The following is a 23164-nucleotide window of genomic DNA, read 5'->3' as shown; positions in this document are numbered from 1 at the left end:
TTAATTACTAGGGTCAGACACATGGAGCAATGTTTCTCCAAACATCACAACCTCGGCCTGTTAAAGTTTGGATAATCTGAACTGGGGCTGCATGAGTTACTCAGATAATCAATATATTTCCTCCAGTAGATGCTGGTCAACACACCTCCAGTTTAGAGACAGAGAGGAGTACCAGCATGGAAGCTAAACACACTGCTGTGTATTTTAGCCACCTGAAAAAGGGTTCATATAAAAAAAAGTCAGTATTAATTCAAGTGTACACTGTATTTTGAATATTTTCCCTGGTTTATCTTGCTGTCAAACAGCAACAGATCTTCTGCTGTCTCTGTTGGTGAATCCAAACTAAACTTTTAAAATGCACAAGTCACACAATAACAGGAACAAACTAACTGATTGAGGCAGCAGTAGACCAGCGACTCCTGTGTCCTGCGAGGTAAAATTATGAATTTCACCCACTTTTTCACTTTTCATTTATCCATTAGTCACAGAAAAAAAAACAACAACTTAAATAACTTAACAAAATGTTTGTTCATTAGTATTTAACAGGCGGCTCATTTGTTCCCCATAAATATATATGTAAATAATTAATATCTTATTTGTGCAACAACTAGTCAATCACTGGTTTGAACTAACTGATTAACAGTCAACAAGGAAAATCACTTTAGTCGGGGGCAGCCCTAGTTTAGAGAGAGCAATATTTAGCTTCTATAAGGCCGGTTTCCCATCAGAAAAGGTTGTCTGACACTAGTGAACATATTAAAAATATTGCATACACTTTAATTGATGTTGATTTCTTTAGGTGGCTAAAATACAGTTTGCTGACTGTGAATGTGCTGACTGACTATGTATCTCATATAAACAAAATATAAACAAAAAAAACCCTGAACTATTCCTTTAACGTCTGCGTCTATCAATATAGAAACAGAGGAGACAAATCCTCGTCTGAACGTATGACTGAACCCAGCAGAACCTCGTGTTTAACAATCGGGTTCTTGCAACTCAACAAGTTTCATCGATCATCATCAGCGCAGCCGCGATCTCCGTCACAGGAAAACTGCAGAAGAAAGAAAACATATTCATCAGTCAGTTCATACAAACGCAGTGCCTTCAGAAATATCTGTTCTTCAAGAACAGAAGTACACAGACCTGGACGGGTGTATTTCAGTGGTTCCTCTTGATATGCAAGGTGTAGTAGGACCAGGGTTCAGGCACGTAAATGAGTCCGGGGTACTTGTTGCGTAGCACCGGGTCGTTCCACAGACAGGCCACCCACACTGCCACCAGCAGCACAGTAACACTGAAACTATAGAACAGGAACAGGCCGTTGCTGTCTGGGCTGAGGCCCTTACGCTGTTGATGGATCACCATGGCAACCATGGCAAGGAAGGTGAGGAGGAAAAGTTCAGTAATTTGTCCCTCGGTGACCAAATACCTTAAAGAAATTAAAGAATAAGGCAGAGGTGTCAGAAACTTGGAGAGAAATATTAACATTTAATTATAGTGCAAATAGAACAAACTGACACATTAATAACTGTACGCTGCTGTACATATTGTTACAGGAAACTTTAGACTAAATCTGTTTTACAATGAAAATATTCTCATCACATTTTCAGTTACATTTTTTAGGTTCGTGTCAGCCATCAACGTTGCTGTCCTCAATTTTAATTTCTGCACGAAGCGAAGATGGAGGTAACAGAGCTCGTTTTGATCTCATGGTCCTACTAATTTTGTGAAATACAAATTGCATCCTTCAAAAACATTCAACTTGTTCTGGCCAATAAACACAGAGATTAAAATTTGCGTGGTCACATTTTCATTGTATAATTATGTACGGAACACCAAGCTGTTGTGAACATAACAATATGACACTCCTCATTACTGTCAGTCCTCTGACAGAATAAGGAAACGCTCTGTCTGAAAATGCCGCCGCACACTTTATACTATCTCTAAGCCAGGCAGCAGTTCAATCTAAAAATAGTTTGGACCACATAAAGTGTGCATGTAAAAATTCCTCTTTAAATGCTGCATTTAAAAATGTGGCTTGGACCACAGAATAACTGGGTTTGATGTTTATTAACTCTGTTAATTCTGTGAATTCTCACATCTTTATCTCATTGTAACATTTTTTTTAATTATCCATTTATTCTCTATTATATATATATCTCATATTTTTAGGCTCTATTTAGATGAACTAGATGACATATTGATGTGAGCAAAATGTGGCCTGGGGGCCAGATGGGGCCCACTGAAAGGTTTCATGTGTCTCATGATAGTGATAGTGAACTGTATCTTTTATATTTAAAAAGCTGCTTATGTTGTTCTTCCTCTACTTTTGTTGCTACCATCATTGCAGCCTGTATCTGAACTGCATGGTTTCCTCTAAAACATCAGGTTTTGAACATTGCACATGCATTTATGAACCGTCCAACTCCACTTTACTATTTAAACAGCATTTCATCTTGTCATGGTTTTGGATTTTGTTTGGTTATTTCCTGTTTTATTTTGGTAGTTTCTGTTCCTCCCTCATGTGTTTTGGTTTTACTTCCTGTCTTTGTCTGTTTTCGCTCTTTTTGATCACCAATTATTTTCACCTGTCTTTGACTGCCCTCACCTGTGCCTTGTTGTCCTCCCCTCCCTAGTGTATTTAATCCTGTGTCTTGTCCTCTGTTGTTGTTGGTTCATACTCGTCTTGTCAGTGTTTCCTGTTGTTCTGGTTGCTCGTGCTTTTTTTTGGTTAGGGTTAGGTTTGGTTTTCTTTGGTTTTCTTCTTCTCCTGCCTGGATTTTGGACTCTCACCTGCATTATTCATGTAAGCCTTTTTGTTGGTCTTTGGTTTAATAAATTTCCTTTTGAACTGCTCTCCTCTGCATTTGGGTCCAACCCTGACTGTTCCTGAGCCCGATGTAACACATCTGGGCACAAAGGGAGGTACAAGGAGGTTGTATATACTTGTAATTTATCATAGTTGTGTTTTGGGCATAACACGAATCAAACATTTCCTTTAAGAGTCAGATGTGCCTGCCTCTGGTGCACTGCTATTTAAAAGACAGAGTCAGTAAGTTGGAGAGGTGAACAGGAATGTTAAAAGACTGATCCACTTGTACTGATTCCACAGGTCAGCAGGGTGGGGTCATTAAAATTAACATTACGAATAATTACAGATGGGTTGCAGTTGAGTAAAATAGGATCATCATCCTCATAGTACACACACTGTGTGTACTTTTATGCGCAATCCACGGCACAGAAGGATGACTGCTGTGAAATTACAGCGCACAATGACACAATACTACTTTTATTATTGAATTTAGCCTTGTTAAAGTAAAACATTAAAGAAAACAGTCAGACACCAATATAACACACAGTAAAGAAAATCAGCTGGAAAGCTTGCGTTGCCCAACCTAATTTAAATGATGATTTAATGATTAGAGGCTGTTTTCAGTTTTGCTTACGTGTGAGCTGGAACATCAGTGCAGCCAATATTGTTACTATTTAAGCACTAAAAACTGTAGTTCTAAACTTGACAAGACAGAGGAAACTCTCGAAGAAATAATTTAGCTCTGATGGAAGTCAGGATTTATACCGCTGCTTTACTCCAAACAGTTTCAGCTGATGAACCTCGGCTATGTAAGAGAACTTTTGGACGTGTAGAAGAACACAGAACATCAACTAACATTAGATACAGATGATGCTGTCGGATTTAAACAATCAGTGAAGTTACAGCCGCTGTGCATAAATAGACCTACTGTCTTATTTCACGCACCTGCAACCCACCAGCTATTAATCAGAAGGTTAATTTTTATGACCTGTGGATTAATTGCAGAGCCCTTGAAGCAGAGTGTTGTGAAGCTGGACATGTAGGCGCTTCTTATTATCTGAACAGTACACTCGTTAAATAACAGGAAAATACTGTGCCACTGCCTTTCGACCAGGTTTTGCTGGTCAGTGGTGCAATCGCTTTCTGCTGCCACAATGCAAAAACAATGCAACTAACCACACCTTATATAAGAACCAGCACACCCACGGGGGCACAGATGGGTGCAAGTACATTTGCTACCTACATAAACTGGGCATCAAAATGACAACTGCACCAGGTGGAAAATGGAGCCTTCTGAATTTTTTCATGCCACTCATTCACTCTTTTCTTCATCTCACTGACTTCCAATTGCTATTTTTGATAAGAGCTAAGCTGAAGTCATCACAGAGAGTAGCACTTCTTATATAATGGACAAGGACGCCACGTTTAAACTCTCGATATACTAAAAACCATCATTAGGTCTGAGTGTTCCTTTATAGCTTCATTCAGGCTACTGTAAAGCAAAGGTTGGCGCTGATGACTATGTGTAAGTCTTTTTTCTCCTTTCATAAAACACTTGCTTCGGGCATTCACAAAGAACAAACTACTTTTTTTAGAGACGTGAGAAGGCGACTGACCAATAATAGAGGGCGCTGGGTCCCAGCAACAGCCAACCTGAGATGGGAATCATCTTGTGTTCTTTGGCCTTGGTGAAGCAGCCGGTGAAGTAGATGAACAGAATGATGAAGAAAGGAATGTACCTGGAAGAGAGAACAAGAGGCAGAAAGTGCAGAGTGTACTGAGCCAAGCCAGATTCAATATTTCTTTGTAAAGGGATGATGGAACATGTGACATTAAGCTACGAGGTACAGCATGTTTTATCCAACTGATTATACACACATGGTTAAAACTCTGTTACCAAATAATAAGTAAATAAATAAAGGACTCTTTTCCACTCAGCTCAAGGCCCAGAAATCCAGCACAAATCTGACAAGGCAACAGGTCAGCCACAACACATTTAACAAACCCTGAGAAACTGAACAATTTCTTTTCACTCTGAAGATAAAGTTTGTACTGATGTCTGTGGATAGGGTTGTCACGATACCAGGATTTTAAACTTTGATGCAATGCTAGTACAAAGAAAAAAACAATATGTGAGTGAAATTAACAACCTGCACAAAATGCCAGTAAATAAAATGTCACTGAACACTGTATTTTCTACATTGCAGGCCAGATTTCAGACAGGAAACCGGAACTGAGGTCTTGAATGAGTAGTTAGACCATTTTTTTTAAATAGCTTTGATACTATTGATAGTATCAAATGTTTGTATTGTATTGTTTTAAACAATGTGGCATTGAAAAAGTATCAGTGCTTTTGACAACCTTATCTTAATACATATTCTGCCATAACCACAGAAAATGTTCCAGTTTGCTATTTTCAGTTCACCTCATCATATCAGTACCCTTGAAACACTCAGCATTCACTGTTCAGAATCAGTAATCAAAGTGCAGGTAACCATAGGAACATTGTACAGCAAAATAAAGGGTTCAAGGGTTGAAATGATTATTCACTGAACTAACAAAAAATACAACACTGTCAATTACAAAATAATTGTTTTAGTCCTTTTTAAAGTAAAAACAGTGAAACATGCCCAACTATGTCTTTTCCTCCTAAGTGACATTTGAAGAAAAAGAAGAAGTTTCAAAAACTAAACCATTAATTGAAAAAAAAAATCAGCAGATTAATTGTTAATTAAATTAATTGTTCATCACAGCCCAGAACCCAACCGTGGATTACGATAACTAAAAGCCGACAGTCTGTCTAGTCTGTCTTTGGTAAGAGGGTGCGATATAACAACAATAGTACAGAGAATGATTCACTAGTTGCCGGTCGAGCCCTCGACTATCCACAGCCGCAGAAACTGCAGACCTCCTGCTCTTTCTTCTCACACTCTGGTGCTGAAAACACTTCAGTCAGGAAACCAATCAATTCAGGCAATGAAAGGTGAATCGAGCTTGGTCCCTGCAGGGCAGAGGCTTGATGCACACAGTGTTGCTGCTTTCATACGAGCATCCTTTAGAACTAGTCAGATCGTAGTGTACAGCAACAGATGGCTGTGCAGAAATGCCAAAGTTTAGAAACAGTCTTATCATTGTTTGTGACCAACAGACAGCACTGTTGGCAGCATGTTTTTACTTTGTGATAACAGGATCTATCTTATCAGTCTTGTTGTTGCGTTTCCTGTCGTTTTGTTGCTTGCCTGTTTGCCTTTTTGCTGTTTCCTGCTTTATTTTTTGCTGTTTGTTGCTGTGCCTGTCATCTACAGTTGTTAGCAGCATCAGGGAGCACAGCAACAACAAGGCTGCATATACATGCAGCAAGTTGTGTGTTAGCCACCTGCCCATAGATGTGTTTTACACTGTATGTCTTTCATGTAATGCTTGTTGTGTGTGTTGCTGTTTTTTAACTTATGATACCCTGATAAGAGGCTCTTGCTCTTTGCCAGGCAGCCACTGTAACTAAGAATTTGTTTTTAAATGACTTGTCTGGTTAAATAAAGGTAAAATAAATCATTAAATTAAAAAAAAACTGCAGCCAAATGAACACTGTTCCCCTCACTCTCCCGTTCCAAGTGTGTAAGAGAAACTACAATGGCCATGAGGCACGTGAAAGGCCCTGTCTGTTCTGAACTACTGTAGAAACATGGCAGAACAACATGGCGGCCTCCATAAAAGAGGACCTGCTCCCTCTTTAAATATAAATGGCTCATTCTATACGCAACAGTTCTTATTTTCAGGTGATTATACACTAATGAAAACATACTTATGCATATTATTTACCATTACTCCCATATTCTGCCAATAAGCCCCAGAAAATCTATAGATTAGGTTATTTGATGCATTTTTGCCTGAGTTGAAGGAAGGTGAGGGGGAGAGGGATATGATATACAACAAAAGTCCATGAACATTATCAAACTAGGAACATTGTAGTAAACTTTTAATTAATTAAATTAGAATTTATTTTGAGGCACTATCTCGATGAACTGTATCATCTTAGATTTCCGAGAGCACTCGTGTGATAGAAAAGAAAACACCTGTACAGTGTACAGCGTTGCTCCAGGATTTTATGGCAGTTTGCTTTGCAGCCTCAGTCTGTGTGAACTGTCAGGAGGGACAATAAACAAACCACACATACACACACACACACACACACACACACACAACACGGCAGTATCATCCAAGGCAAACTGCAATTCTATCAATGCAAGAGTGACAACATAATGCAGGGTTTTATCAGCTGATTGAGACAGAAAACTACAGGTTCAGGGGAAAGAGAAGGAGAGATGTACCTTTTCATCTTACTGCTCATAACGAACCCCCTTCCACCAAATTTGTAAACCATTTTTTTCCCAAAATAAACCCCTTTATTAGACCAATTTTCTTTGATTCTGCCCCTCTGTTCCTGCATGTAGTTAGATTGATTTTCTAGCCAGCGCTGTCAAAAATCAGTTTCGTATTGAGATGAAAAATAGCCACACAATCCTGCAACTGATAACAGGCTGCAGTTCTTGTGGCCTCCACTGTGATCAAGCTTTTAGTCTTAAATTGGTTTCCTGCATCTGTGTGCGTTCAAAGCATTCAAATCCTGATTTCTGCTACATTCCAGTCATTTCCCAACTCCATGTATATGCAGAATGCACTAATAATTCTCATAAACACATACCACATTAAGTGCCCCAGCTGTTCATCATAATAATACAGCAGCTCAAAGGAGTCGATCTGTGAAGGAAGCACAAAAAGTATGAAACATTACTACAAACCTATTACATTTACAGGCATGTTTTAAAGTCACAATATACTGTATGTTACTCTGCATTGGTAGGGAAGCACTGTGGATCACTCCAGCACTAATGCAACAGTGCCACCTACAGTTCTAGTATGATTTACACTTTATTATGGCATTAGGTTTGAATCACATACTTGATTAACATGTGACTGGTGGCAAATTAAGATGAAAATCCCTGAATAAATGAGTGAAAACGCACATGCAGACTGAACACATGCAGATGGTTCTGCGAAGCCCACGAGGGGGACCTGAATGGTTTGAACATGATGTGAATCATGAGATGGCCTTCACATTCAGATCTCAGTCCAGTTGAACACCAACATGTTAGTCAGCATTGTCCGCCACTATTAAAGTCAAGTCAATGTCATAGAATTTATCGTCATATTCAAAGTTAAAAACAAATTTTCCTTCACAATTAAACTCTTCTTTTGCCTTCATATCTGAATTCCGTTCAAACAAGGAAACGCAAGGTATAAAAACTGAAAAATCTAAAACATAAGAATATAAATTTGCTCATTTAAATTGTGTTCATATTGTTTCTACTGCTTACATTTTATATATTTTTATCTTGACGCTTTCTATTCTTATTTTCCATTTATCTTGCTGTTTGTGACTCGCAGTACTTGCCTTAATCTTTATTTATATTTTTAGCATTTTTTGTTTCTTCTTCTGCACAATCTACCACACCAAATTCCTTGTATGTAGTAAACAAAGTATCCAGAGAACAACATGTACAATATAAAACATACAGTATCAGATGACTAGATATCTGTGCAAAATCAATATGCAGGGAGCGAGTAAATGTCTGATTAAATGACTAATCAGTCTGATAGCCTGAGGATAAAAACTGTCCCTCAGCCTGTGGCTTCTGTGTTTCATACTTCTGTACCTTCTGCCAGAGGACATAAGCGTGAAAACCTGTGTTGGAGGAGCTGTGGTTGCTTCTGATGATGCTGTAGGTTCTTACACGGACCCTCCGGTGGAAAATACCCTGTAGAGATGTTTTGGGCGCCCTGATGATCTTCTCAGCATCACAACAGGAAATTAGTTAATATCTTAAGCAGCTGAAGATACTTTGTGTTGGTTTGATGTTTGAATCTCATTTTAAGCACTTGCCAAACCTCTTGACTTTGTGCACTTTCCTACTCGGTATCTTATTTTATGAATTATTAATGCGCTACTCAATTAATTTCAACATTTTCAATGCCCTGCCTACTCATAATTAACCGAGAAAAGGATACATTACAAACGAGCATTGCTTTTCCACAAGCATCAGTGCATATGAAAGTACTACGGGTGCACACAGACCTGCAAACCTTTTAAAGCTCTTCAGCTTCAAATTGGCGAGGGTCTATAAATTTGCTTTGCAGTTATTTAGACAACTGAACAGCTGGTTTGAATTCACACAACCTAAATTAAACAGCATCAAAGCACATTCCCTCAGATGGATGCACATTATTCCCTGACCTGACAAACTTGAACTGAAAGACATGTACGCTACCTTCAACCGATGATTCAAAGGTCCCTGAACGTAAGGACACCTCACAGGCCTGACACGTCTGTTGTGATGGTGTCAGTGGGTTTACAAACCAAAAAAACCTCTCTTCTTCTCCTGCATCACATGCCTAAACAGATTTCTTATGTTTCATTCACATTCAATTCACGTAAAATATGACAGTCTTGTTCCCAAGAAATGGTAAAGAGTAGGACAGAAATCAGATTACATGTAAATGTTGGTTTCAGAGTAATCAGCTTACCACATGTACCACATCTAAACATGTTTTTTTATGTCTGAACTTCACCTGATTTCTGCTTTTTTGCATGTAAACAGTCCCTAATATTATGGGCTACTCAACAACTACTAGACATCATTAAGACAACAACATTCAGGGTCAAACTAAGTCCCATATCTACAAACAATTTACAATGAATGTGCTAATCAATTACTTTAAAAGTTTTACATTTTAATCAATGCTCTGCCAACTCAAAGTTAACTTAGAAAAATATTTCAAATGAGTTTTGCTTTCTGCTAAAACACTTTATTTCTTGTAACTGCGCATCTTTGTGTCAACTGTTTGCACTAGCTGTAGCAGATTGTACAACGTCCTTACATACGCTGCAAGATATAATATCTTCATGTTACGGATATGACAAAAAAATTACAAACGAAATGACAAACCTCCTTCCAAATTCATGAAGATATGGACTCCATACCTCTGCTTTTCCAATTCCACAGTGGCTTCAGCACTTGCTTATGATGGTGTAATTGTCATAATTTGTCATCTTAGCTTTGATTTCATAAATTTGGGGTTTTATTTAATAATTTATTTTCTCTAAAGACCACTTATGCATCACATTCATGGGGGTTTTTATTTTCTTTCCATTATATTTTTCCAGTTATTATTAATACTGATTGTGCAGGCCTGTGTTTTGCTAGAGCTTTTTGTTATTGCTGTGTCCTCTCAAAAAAACTCAATAAACCTGCTTGAGAGAACAAAAAACAATTGAACACAAAGTCTGACTAAAACTGACCTGAAACTATAATAAGTTTAAATACGTCCGTTTTCACTGATGAATAAAACATCACAACATAAAGTGCACAGTGCAAAGACAAAAACTGTCTATTCTCTCGCTACATGAGCTGTCAGTCAAAATGTTCTGAACAACGACAAAACAAAAAAAAACTCTGTTCCAGCTTCTGCATCACATTCCTAAACAGATTTCTTATGTAACATTCACATTCAATATGTGTAAAATGTGATGGTCTTGTTCCAAAGATTTCAAACATTTCTGTCCTTCACCTGATTTCTGCTTTTGTGCATGTAAACTGAGTCACTCATGTTCTTTGGCTGGACTGCTCACTGCTAGACATCATCAGGACAACAACCTTCAGGGCTAAACTCATAATATGTAACAAACATAAAATAGCTACCCTATATTCTATAATAGTCCTGCCTCCTTGTACTCTGCCCTAGATACGCCATACATAGATCAGTCTCTAATGTCTTGCTGACAACCACGTCATTGTCAAAAGTACGATGTTTAGCCCAGGAATCAGGATGGCAAAAAAAATGATGTGATAGCGGTGAAGAAGCAAAGGGGAAAAATAAGCTGCACATCGACACAGCGGGACAGAAAACCCCTGGATCAAACAAGTGTCAAAATACAGACGTGTTGTGTTGTCAGTTTGCATCACAGGGAAAACTCATTTCTTTGAAGTCACTGAACTGTCTCTGGAGAGTTAAGGCAAGCAACGAGCCGATATTATGACAGGCGGTAATAAACATAAAGGAAATCTGACAAAATGTTGACAATTAGTGTAGGGCTCTATATGGAATATAACCCTACATTACTTAAACGACACAGATAGTTACCAGCGAGGCAGGTTTGAGGTCTTTGATGATGGGGTTTTCTCTGACTGACAGGTGGAGCTGGTAGCCACTCAGGATGAGCCGGTGGTTGATGGAGTCTCCCACCAGGTGGATGCTGGCTCCCATAACAAAAGTGATGATGCAGAGGTAGACCGCCGAGCGAGGCAGCGCCTTGGGACTGCGCTCAATCAACTGTAACGGAGCAGCAACACTCACATTATTGTTTACATTATACCAACTTTTTACTTTTTGTAACCAAGAAATTATCCACTGCTAGTTTAAATTACAATACAAATGTGTATAATGTATGCTTTATTTCTGATGTTTCACATCTATCCTTTTCTTTATTTTCTGCAGCTCTTGTCGGTGATGTGTCTTTGTGTAAGAACTTCACCGATGTGCCTTAAAAAGCAGGTTACTCACTTTGGGTATCGTTATTACTTTGTGTCAAAGGTCAATTTAGCTTTTGAAAAAACAAAACACAAAATTTTGCTAAAGCAATTTTGCTTTCCAAGGTTTCATATTAATCATGGCCTGTAGCCACTGTGTTGCCACCATGTTTTATCCCCATACTGCGAGCTTTTGCCAACCACAGAGGGAAAATTACACAAACCAAAAGTCAAATGCTGGTAAAATATGTGAGTGGCAGATTTCACACAAAATAATGATTTACTATTGAATGGCTGGTGAATTTGAACATTTATCCATTAGTGGCTGGTAGATGCTCACATTTTAAAAAGTTAATTTGTTAACACCGATATGTCAGGACTACTTAAGTATTGGTTTATTTATCCTAATCAAACTGTGAACAGAAGAAGCAGAAACACAAAAGGCTGACTATGAAAAAAATCGAAACCGCAACAAAAACTTACACTTTTAGCTTAGAAGTCTAACTCATTTTCATTCGAGAAACACCATGTCACAATTCATGTGAGAGGTGGACAACACAGTTACGGAAAGCCATATTAAGTTGCATTAACTTGTATTTACAAGTTTACATTTGGCCCAAAATGTACTTTGGCAGCCAAATTTAGGGGCATGCTAGTCCATGGGACCAGTGTTTAAAGTTAGCATCGATCCCTGACATCTAATGTGAACTGTGGCAAAATTAAACCAAAAGGGGTCTGTATTATTTAATCAGGCGTATTAGAGTTACAGTACCTGTGGACTCCACTAAGCCTAACATTAACACATTAGATAATGCATGACACTGGCAATCAAACTGCTCACTGAACTGTAGGTTTGCACATCCAGCTACATTATGATTACATTCACATGAAAGAGACACGGTTTGTAATTATGTGCAACTCTGACAGACAGAGTCAGAACTATTGAGCCGCCAGGGGAAATTATTGTAGAATCAAGAAGTAATATTCAGCTAAATAAAACATAAATATATTCAAAACAAACACAAAAGTGCAACAGAATTTAAATTTATATTACTAGCAGAGAATAAAACAATGATCAAATCCCAAAAGAGCGAGGCTGGGTGTGGAAATCAATCACAAGCTCCGTTTAATTATACTCATGGTCAGAATTAACAACATGCAAAGTGATCAAGAATGGGACTGAGATGGAAATGGATTACTGAGATTTGTTAGGATTCTTATCAGGATTTTGAGGCTTTCAGCTGCATAATTAATATCTACCAGCAAATATCATTCATTAATAGCCATTGAAGGTTATCTAGCTTCCTGCAGAGTGCATGAAGGCTGGTCTTAAAGCAAATGCTTTCTATATTCCAGATATTAATACCAAGGAGAGCAGAGAGATTCTACTTGTTTTTTTCCCTCTAGCAGCATTTTTATCTATGCTGGGGTCAATTATATGTGTCTACTGATTGTTTAGTATTTGAGCTTCTTACATGTTTTGTTCTACCACGGTGGGTCTAATTTTAAAATGTGTTATTTTCTGGGATGCACTGCATGGACTTCCATAATAACAGGCAGGAGTAGCTTTATTTTCTCATACTGAATAGTCTGAATAGGACAGAAGAGGATTATTCTCCTTCACACAATCACCAAAGCATGTTATTATGTTCAGACTTACCTTGAGCATTAGGAAAGGTGTTATGACGTTGTAGGCCATGTGGAAATAGTCTCCAGCACTGGGCTTGTTCAGGGGAAACCACTCCAGAGGAAGGATGATCTGATATATATGATAACATGAATCATATTTTTAATGACGCTATCAGTTTTTTGCCATTTAAAACTGCATGAGGTGTGGACTGAATGAGCCTTCTTACCATGGCGATAGGCCTCCCAAAGTCCAGTATCCAGTTCTGCAGGGTCAGACAGAACCACAAAACAGAGTGGAAGTGATGCCTTTTCTGCTGCGGCACGTTTTCCTTCAGACCACCAGGAGTGCTGTCAACACACGTTTACAGTGTCTGTGAGTCATTGTAATAAAGCAACATTACAAAAGCAAAGGGCAGCGCAGAGGTTGAGCATTTAATAGACATGTTGGGAATACTGTAGTAAAGTATGCTTTACTATGGTGTTTACTGCTGCAGTCAATTCAGTTTACAGACACAATGTCGTCATTGCTGCTTTTTATTTATGTACTTTAAATCTAAGATAGCAAAGATAGCAAAGCACTTAGCTTAGAAATAGTCAGATGGAGATAAAGATGATGTGCATTTCTAATAATTTTTTAACTTTCTGTATGTATTTGCACTCAAGTGTCCATATAGTATGTTTTAGCAGACTATAATAAATATGCAAATTGCATATAAATACCATCATGCACTTTTGAGTTCCTGTTTTTTCATCTTGCACTTGATGAAATCACAGTCAGATGATGTCTGCACCGGCAGCTGTGGATTTGCTGACCTCTTCAAAACTGTGCTCCGCAAACAGCTGTGCAATATCCTGCTGCACACTGAACACAGTCGCTATGGTTCACCTTATGTATCGAGACGACAAAAGGCTGAGGGCGGCTGAATACACCGTGGGTCCTTCAGCCCTGCCTGTCAGGTCATGCAAAATGTACACAGGCTGTTTGTCAACAGCAGCGAAGCAGATGACTAACAGAGCTGTCAACCTCCATGTCAGCCAGAACGCCTCTCTGCTGTCATTCAAATATCCAGTCAGCATTTGAAGACGGAAACATGGGTCGACTGCAAACCTTATGCCCAACTCAGGAGCTTGTTAGTTGGTACTTATTTCTCCAGTCTTATTAAAGGGAAGAGTTCACACAAAAATCAAAACTTCTTAATTAAAAATTATCTTATTTTTTTCTCTTACCTGTAGTACTATTTATCTATCACAATAGTTTTGGTGTAAGTTGCAGAGTGTTGGAGATATCAGCTGTGGAGATTTCTGTTGACTTGTCAATATAACGTAACTAGATGGCACTTGGTTTGCAGTCCTCTGATAAACTCAAAAAAAAGCAGTGTTTTTTCACAGAAATCCTGAGCCAGTGACGTAAGATAATTCACATACTCTAGTGTGAGCAGTTTCTACTTTCTTTTGACTGAACTACACCCATCAACCGTGTCTCCATGCAGAAGGAAGCATGCATCTACTCATGGAGCAGAGGCTTGTGCTCTAGACAGTAATGGATGTCAAATAGATACGCCGTTTCAAACAATGTAGGCTGTAATTGTAATATTTAAAGCTAGATATATTAGTCTTTTGTTGTGCAATGAAGTTTTAATCTGCTAACAAGCAGATATTTTGTGGCTGATAATAATAAAGGTTATACTATATATGACTTATAAAACAAACAGTTACAAAGTGCTTCACAAGGCAGAAAAAAGAAAAGGGGTTTATGTTACAGAAGGGGGATATCTTCTATATCAAGAGTGCGCTCTTTCTTCAGTTATGAATGTGGTGTGCAGACTATAGGTAGCCTACAGGTGACCTAACAGGATCCTAGTGTCTCTTTCTGTTTATTCTCTTTAGTCTGCTGGAAAGTGTCTGACTTGACTGCAGCTTTTTGTCAACGCCGACTGCTGCGGTCGCCTGGCCCCATCTACTTTCCATTCAATCCAATCTGGAATCAGCCTAATGACAAACATGGCAACCTTAGAGGAAGTTGTAGTAAGGTACCTCTTGAGAAAGAGGCAAAAGTGGAGGCAACATTGTAGATGGTGTCTGTGCAGCCAATAAATACATCACAACATGTGGACGGAGAATTCTTTTCACTAACTAGTTGATGACAAACGTCATTTCCAATTGTTTCGGACACTTTGTCGTGTCCTCTGGTTGTGTCTGGCTTAACTATTGGCTACACTGCCCCCATGACTCCTGAAATTAGTGCTCCGTTTTGTCTGTATCCATAAGTACAGATGCTCCCATATGATTTTCCTACCTAAACTTTGCATGTCAGCTGATACTGCTTTTAAAATTACAGATAAAAAATGCAGAGAATAAATGATACAGGACGCTGCTGGACTTGTTTCAAGATTAATAAATTACTTGGTATTGGATATGTGCATAGACAGGTGTACTTGTCGATACTGATATGAACATACACTCAAAAAAAAAAAAAAGATTTTTGGCTCTATTAAACATTAAGTAATATTTTTAAGTAAAATGTAAAATGTAAAAATATGTAAAATTTAAAGTTCATTTACCCAAAAGAATTAAACATAATGTGAATATGCTTAGTAAACTTTATTTTAATAGATCACATAAGAAAGCTGTGTGTTACACTTCAACAAAGTTCATGTTAAAGCTTGCATTAACTTAATCAAATCTGAATAAATGAACATCCCTGACTGGATTTGCTGCCATTTTTGCATCATCCTTTATTATCTTGATGCTTTATTGAAAACATATACACATTGAAATCAAAAGTTTATTATGGAAAATAGATAAACACAGTGTGAATCTACTTGGTATAAACTGAATGTAAACAAATCGAGTGACCTTTATGTGACCAGATCTATAAGACGACTGTGTGCGTCACACTCCAGCACAGTAGGTGGCGGTGTGCTTAACGCTGGCTGCAACCCACCAGAAACCGGAAGACCGGTTGGCGACCCTGCGACCTCTTCGCATGGCATACTTTTACCTGAGCGAGTGGGAAAATGGCGCCGAAGTAGCCGCAGGTTGGGTAAGTTTAAATTTCCCATTTGTTGTGTTACACTATGGCGATGTTATTTAGTGTATTAATTTTAAGTTTGTTTTAATAATTTACTAAGCCAGTGTGATTGTTTTGCTGTGTAAAAGGGTCGATGAATTTAGGTTAGCATGTGTCTGCTTTAGCTGCATCGTGTCCTGCTTGCAAGTGCTAGCGTTAGCACTAGTTAAGTGGCTCCTGTCTCGTTAACCACCAGCTAACGGCTACATACAAACTAGTCAGGGTCGTTGTGAAGTAAGAGGACCTACGGTGAAGAGCACTGCTTAACTTATGGCCGCTCGGGCTGCGTTGATAGCCACACCATGGCATCATGGTCTGTTAGCATCTGCTAGCTGGTTTATCACTACATACTAATACGGCTTGAGTTTCTGAGTCGCTCAACCCCGCCAAATAACACTTGTCATTAGCACCTGCTGCTCGGACTCGCCCCTCATCTTGCTAACTTGCTAACAATGACACAACTTGCATCACTGTTATTTAATTATGTTTGCGCCCCAACTGAAGTGATCTGGTGGGTATGTAAAACTCATGGATAATGTAATAGTCGAAAAGGTATTATTCAAGGACCAAATTTAGCACCAGCCAAAGCCTGGTAAAATAAGGTGGCGGAATAATTTGAATTTGCTTCACTAACCATCCTGAAAATACGCAATAGTAAGCTATAGCGTTATTAAAATGTTTAATTCACCTGCATGTTAGACAAAAAACAAAACAAAAAACAGATACTTTAATTTGACAACTTTAGAGTAAGACCAAAACAGGCCATGGTCCATTTGCCTCGTTAGTTTGGTTTATGTGAACTACTGTGAAAGCTGTCATTTGAACATTGGTGTGGACCAAAAAATTGGAGTGAGACTGCTTGAAAAGGCATGAGTCGGTCTGGTTCCAAGTAGACTCTGATGTGGTTCATTTGTGGTGTGAAACCAAATCAACTAACCATAGGATTTTATGATGGCAGGTATGTGATTTTAGCTAATTAAAAAAAATATTAAGAAAATGCATCAGCTAATCAAAAAATCTGTCCAGGAACAGATTGTTTATTTGATCTTTATAAGCCGTATATATATTTACGCAAATCATTGGATAACGTATGGACATCAGCATGGGTATTCTCAATGATTAATAGGCCAAAAAGCTGGTCAATCTACTGTGCTTGTGTCCTTCTCTGTGTACCGTGTCATTTTGTTTAGTCCATTAAAAAGTGTGTGAAAGTGATCCTGCAATAATGTCACAGACATGAAAAAAAAAAAATAGGTGAAAGAGAATATTTTTCCAGTGTTCTCTTTCTTGATTTGCTAAATGTTTTTAATCACTTACTATATTGTTCTGTGTGACACAAAAGAACCCATGTATACACATCAGAGGCATTATAGTGATGTATAAACTTCTGTCAGTCAACAAAATTTGATTTCCCATGCATTGGTCATGATTATGCAGGATGACAACAGCCAAAACTGTCCAATCATCAAGTTGATGGATAGTATGTTAAAAAAAAAAAAAACATTAACCAGAACAGAACTAAAATGCAACTATGTATATTCTTTTTCTTTTAGATCATAATTTCTGATCAAACCTGATGGTTCAAATAGAAAGATACCTTGTGTATGCAAAAATGTGCTGCCCCCCGTTTTTTTAAGTTGGCTATCATAATCATTGTATTAAGAATAAGTTGGTTATAAACAGTGTTCGGGAAAATGTCTTAAATTCAAGATTGGAGACTCATATTTAATATGCCTTCTTTTTCAGAGGGACAGCATTGAAGTAAAGAGAGACTGTGTCATTAGAGGTCTGTGTGTCAACTTCAACAAGGACAACAACACACTTGGTTAGTAGTGGCATTTTAGTGTAAGCCTTTGGTATTTAACTTACAATGTTTTCGTTATTTTATAATGGCCTTTTTTTCACATTAGACTGTCAACAGTGAGGAAGCTAAGAGAGAGATTAGAACAAGAATTGCCAAGGAGGTGCTGATGAAGAGGACGAACCAGAGGCCGTTGGAGTAGTGAGTGAGTGAGGGTGTGGAGCTCCTCTTGTTCATTTCTGCAGCCCCAGAGCTGCTGTGAGCTGCCTCCTCCAGGGCTTGGCCAGATTTATTCAGGTGGACACTTGTCTGGCATGTGCACAGATATGTTTGCCATATTTTCCCTGCTATTTCCACACACTCATCACTATTGAATATTGGATTTGAACAATTCCTCACTTTGATTGTGCAAGTATGCTTGACTTCCTATGCAATGTAATGTTGGATTTAGAATAAAGTTTAAACTTTTTAAAAACTGTTCTTGCTTGTGGGGTGCTTGAATAAACACGTAAGGTTTATGTAAAAGTTCCCCTAACCTTTATTCAACACATACAGTTTATGTGAAATTTTCCCTAAACTGTATATATAATTTTCAATAAACTCTGTGTATGTAAAAGTTCACCTTAACACATGTAGAAATTTGAATTAAATAATTTAATTTAAAAAATGTTATTTTTTACATAAACTATATGTGATAGAAAAACATTGCATTTAATGTGATCTTTTAACTTGAACTTATGTAGCGAAATTACATGGAAAATTTACATGTAATTAAAATACATAAAGTCCACGTTTTTGGCTTAATTATTGTTTTTTGAGTGTGTTTGGCAGTATCAGGCATCCTCCAATACTGGTATCGATATCAGGACAACCCTATCCATAAGTTTTCAGAAAACATCCAGATGCACAGACAGAAGGAACACAGAGTATGGACAGATGGCTCTGTCCATAACAGACAGTAGCTAAAGTTTTGCATAAATAATGGCGTCCTCGTGGGCTGAGCTGTAACCTCCTGTTCATGAGTAGATACATGCTTCCTTCTGTGTGGGGTTGGCAGGTGCAGTTCAGGAGAAAGAAAAAGTCTCTACATGCCTCACAACAAGGTTTGTGGATGTTCTACAGAAACCGGGTAATGATTTCTGGAAAAAGACATTGCTGTTGAATTTCTGAAATGTATATTTTGGTTCTCTGAGCACTGCAAACAGAGCACCAGCTAGTTCCATTATATTTGAGAGAAGGCAGATATCTCTTCAGATAAAAAATAACTCTGCTGCTCACACCAAAACAAACTAGATGGATAAATAGCACTACAGGTAAGAGGAAAAATATGTATTTTGGATTATATAGTTGCATGCATTGTATAGATCCCCATGCCAATGATTTTTGTTCCATATCTTTGCATTTCATTCTCTCTTAAAATGCTTCAAGGTACCAGTTGCTGAGATAGATTGTGACACAATAAGATGGAAGAAAGTACATGAGCAGGTGCTGTCTTTGTACACTGATTTTACAGTAGATATTTGTGCATTCAGATATGCAATCTTTCCCAAGGCCTCTGCCAGGGCTTGTGTGTGTTGTGTGTGCATTGTTCCTTGCTGGTTGGAGCTGGGAGCCATCAAAGACTTCAAGGCAAGTGGCCACTGTCTCCAGGTTATACAAGACTTGCTCTATTCTAGTAGTCCAGAGCACTCTCACTGCCACAACAGCTTGAAGCGTTTTGATTTTCTGTAAAGTTTTTTTTTTTAGTATTGTCCTGCCAGTCCCAATTAGTTTTTGCAGTTAATTTTATTTGAACATTCGAGCAGAGTTCCACAGTAGTTGCAGTTTACTTGATGTTGCTATATGCATTTTTTTTTCTATGTATACTGACAGTCATCTTTAATCCACAGGTTCCCTTTGAAGGTATTGTCATAAGGTATTCTTTTTATTACAGCCTTTTGTGACTTTTTATTTAGTAGAATTACTATTTTGACAGCTATCTTCTATACTTGTGTTTGATTGCTACTGTAGTCCTGCTGACTACTTTGTGCAGTACAAGATATTGATCTGACTCTTGTTTATGGTATCTCATTTTCTGATTTAAAACCAACATCATTCAATGTGTTGTCAGTACTGTCTGCACAGCTTCACAATTGCTTCCAGTTATTATCTCAAAGGCCAACTGTTGTCCTTAACCTTTATTGACAGTATGTTTAGCTTGCTGCATAGCTGTGTACCCACAGGCAGAGTGGGACAAGAAGAAAGGCCATTCATTTCCAAAGGGAATTCAGTTATTTATATATGAATACATATCTGCAGAACTAACCAGAGTTAACTGCCAAAATAACATAATTCAGGAAAAATGCCATTCAGCACTAACCACACAAGTACTAGGCCACAAGTTGGCATGAAATAGTAGGCAATGATTCTGGTTTAAACAAGATAAATTTAAGACTTTTTTTCAGACCATTATGAATTTAATTTAAGACCTATTCCACATCCATATGGGCAAAACAGTAGTGCTTGTTGAGGCGATGTTGGTTTTGGTTTGTAGTTGTTACAGTATGATGATCAATACAAAATTTTCCAAAATACATTTAAAAATGAGACTTAAGTTTAGAGCCGAACCGATATGGGACTTTTGAGACCAGTGCTGGTTTTAGGGGGAAAATTCACTCATTATAGTGATTTTTTTTTTTTTTTTTTTAATGGAATAAAACAGAACACTTTCTATGGGACTTTGCACCAATATGGCTATGCAAAGGAAATTGGAGGGCTGTTTTCATAAGCAAATAACTGTATTACAGAAAAGTATAGATTTTATTAAACACATTTAACACATTCTTTACATATGCTGACCAAATGTGGACAGGGACACTGAGAAAATAAGGGATAAATTGATTGTATATCTCCTCAATAGTCCCATATCAGGCCGATTAGTCGGGCTAAGCAGTTTTCTGAAGTAATGTTAACTTCTTAATTCATTCCATCTTTAAGACCTGTCAAAATCATATTTAGGACCTTGTAAGGCCTAAAATTTTAAGATTAATTATGGAATTTGGTACTTTTTAAGACTTTTAAGGAGCTGCAGAAATTCTGAGTAGAGTAAACACAGGTGTTACTATTGATGCTAATTAAGGCTCTGATCTATTCAGGTCAAACAGGGTCAGAGTGCAGCCTCATTGGAAATGCTCTGCTAAACTAAACAGAATGGGTCCTTTGTCATCGTTAACTTTATTTGATTTACTACTTTAAATCAATATGACTGTTAAAATGGTCTTTTGTTGTTTTAATCATGTGATTAGGGAACAGCAGCCAACAGGCCAAAAACTGACTGAAGACAAGTCGAAGGTAAGAATAACCACCAGTAGCACTGCATCTATTAATACACCCGTCACATGATGCAACCGAGTGTTTCTGCAGTCAACCCCCGTCCAATAATCACAAACAGCGACAGGGTAGGACAATAAATTGGTAGGGATTCGTCTAAAAGAGGAGACATTTTGAATCTGTTCTTATGTCGCGCCATTAACGGCGTCTCGGCGCGTATCCGCATTTATTTGCGCGTCCAACCGTTGACTTTAAATATAGTCGCGCCGCGTCCAATATTAGTTCCTGGACGTATGCAGCAGAACAAGCGGTCGCGTCTAGAAGGGAACCCCAGACCGCCCACAGATCTCGCGAGATTGTTCATTTTAAAGAAAAATATTATCTTTTCATAACCCTAACCAACAGTTTTTTGTGCCTACATATATATCCAGATTTTAACCAAACGTTGCCAGGATTTAAAACATAGTGCGTTTCTGCAACATGTACAATAAAGAAACGTATACAAATCTCGCGAGAGTTTCGCAAATCAACGTTCTCCTTCTAGACAAGAGAGGAACAAGCAACGGAGCGGTTTCTGAACCTTAATTGATAACAAGGGGTTACAAAGAGGTTTGTTTCTCAATATCCCACTGTTTTTGTAGTCTCTGAACGGCTCTGCTTTCTTTCACTGACAACCATGCAGCGGCTAGGGTAACAATAACTTTAGCTTTAATAGTAAGAGTACAAACCTAATTTGTGTTGTCGAATTGTTGCCTCGACGTTTTCGTGCAGTCTGCATTTTCAGTTCCGTGTTGGTATCGTTGGTCTAGCTGCCCTGTGGTCCAAATGATGGAAAGTTAACGGAATTAAACTGCAGTAAACATCTTTCTATCATCAACTCAACTCATCTTCACTTCCTACTTGCCGCCTTGTTCCCGCCCATCCGCAGTGTCCACCAATCACACTGCAGAAGAGGCGTCCCAAGCTGAGGGCACATTTAGCCCTGAGCTGTGATTTGTAGGCAAATTCAACCTGAGTGCCACTTTCCTCTCGGTCATTACACTCAATTAATACATTTATTACCCCGGAGTGAATGGTGGCAGTGACAAAGAAAAGAGGTGCAGCATCGGAACAGGTCAAATCAGGCAATTAAGTGAGAACATCTGTGTCAGTGAACAATAGGCAGTTAGTTAGGCAGAAGCAGTCACTGCTTTTACTTTTATTTTACTTAGTCATACAACAGTGTAGAAATACTCAGTTACAAGTGAAAGTCCTGCAGTCAAAGTAAAAGTACAAAAAAATGAGCATCAAACTTTACTCAAAGTACCAAAAGTACAAGTACTCATCGCATGCAGAATGGCTCATTGCAAAATAATGTATTTTATATTGTTGTATTATTAGTGATTCATCTACTATGTAAATATTGATTAATTTGTTGCAGCTGGTAAGGGTGGAGTTTAATTACTTTATATACTGCTGTGCAGGCCTGCTACTAACCTATAATAACGCATCGTCATTTATTTGTTCTATTTTGTATTGATAATGTGAGTCTGCAAAGTAACTGGTGACTCAAATATGGAATCAAATAAATGTAGTGGAGTAAAAACTACAACGTACAAAGTAACAGAAAATGGAAATACTCAAGTAAAGTACGAGTACCTTATTCCAGTGGCATAGAGATCCATATAGTAAACATGAAGGTTGAAGCAGTAGTTTAGTGCCCTCAAGTGTTATCTCAAGAGATATCTCTGGGATTCCTGCTGACACCCAACACAATAGAGGTGAATGGATTTTTTTTCCAACAAAAAATGACATTTGAGAAAAATTAGATGACAACTTGTCCTTAGTGAATCAACAGGGCTTTTTCACTGCAGACATTTTGACTGGGTGTAGCACAGGTGTTAACAATACAGTGTGATGGCTCTGTTATATTCAAGCGTCTCAGTAAACCATGACATTGTATTAGTAAGTCACAA

At 38.1% G+C, this 23164-nt stretch overlaps 1 protein-coding gene across 1 annotated transcript; it reads right to left on the bottom strand.

Moving 5' to 3' along the window:
- Positions 1-149: 149 nt before the first annotated feature.
- On the bottom strand, positions 150-22117 carry LOC146332641 (ceroid-lipofuscinosis neuronal protein 6-like). Its single transcript, XM_084741784.1, has 8 exons — positions 21938-22117; positions 13257-13377; positions 13061-13159; positions 11015-11203; positions 7518-7573; positions 4432-4554; positions 1147-1432; positions 150-1054 (listed from the first exon to the last, which is right to left on the bottom strand). Exons 1-7 carry the CDS (start codon positions 21985-21987, stop codon positions 1162-1164), a joined length of 909 nt encoding a protein of 302 aa, XP_084597910.1. The 5' UTR covers positions 21988-22117; the 3' UTR covers positions 150-1054; positions 1147-1161.
- Between the last annotated feature and the right edge of the window lie 1047 nt (positions 22118-23164).

The sequence above is a fragment of the Lutjanus erythropterus genome, chromosome 1, assembly GCF_056507025.1.
Source record: "Lutjanus erythropterus isolate fLutEry1 chromosome 1, fLutEry1.hap2, whole genome shotgun sequence".
Lineage (NCBI taxonomy): Eukaryota > Metazoa > Chordata > Actinopteri > Lutjaniformes > Lutjanidae > Lutjanus > Lutjanus erythropterus.
Note: the sequence above shows the minus strand (reverse complement) of the source record. Positions and strands in the feature narration are given on the sequence as shown.

Bases quoted from the DNA above. Each gene is read 5' to 3' on its own strand.
- LOC146332641 (XM_084741784.1), bottom strand. From the start codon at position 21,987: ATGCAGACTGCACGAAAACGTCGAGGCAACAATTCGACAACACAAATT. The intron at 13,378-21,937 runs GTTTGTACTCTT...GTGTGTTGACAG, and splicing joins AATTCGACAACACAAATTAG to CACTCCTGGTGGTCTGAAGG. The intron at 11,204-13,060 runs GTAAGTCTGAAC...GCTCCGTTACAG, and splicing joins CACCTTTCCTAATGCTCAAG to TTGATTGAGCGCAGTCCCAA.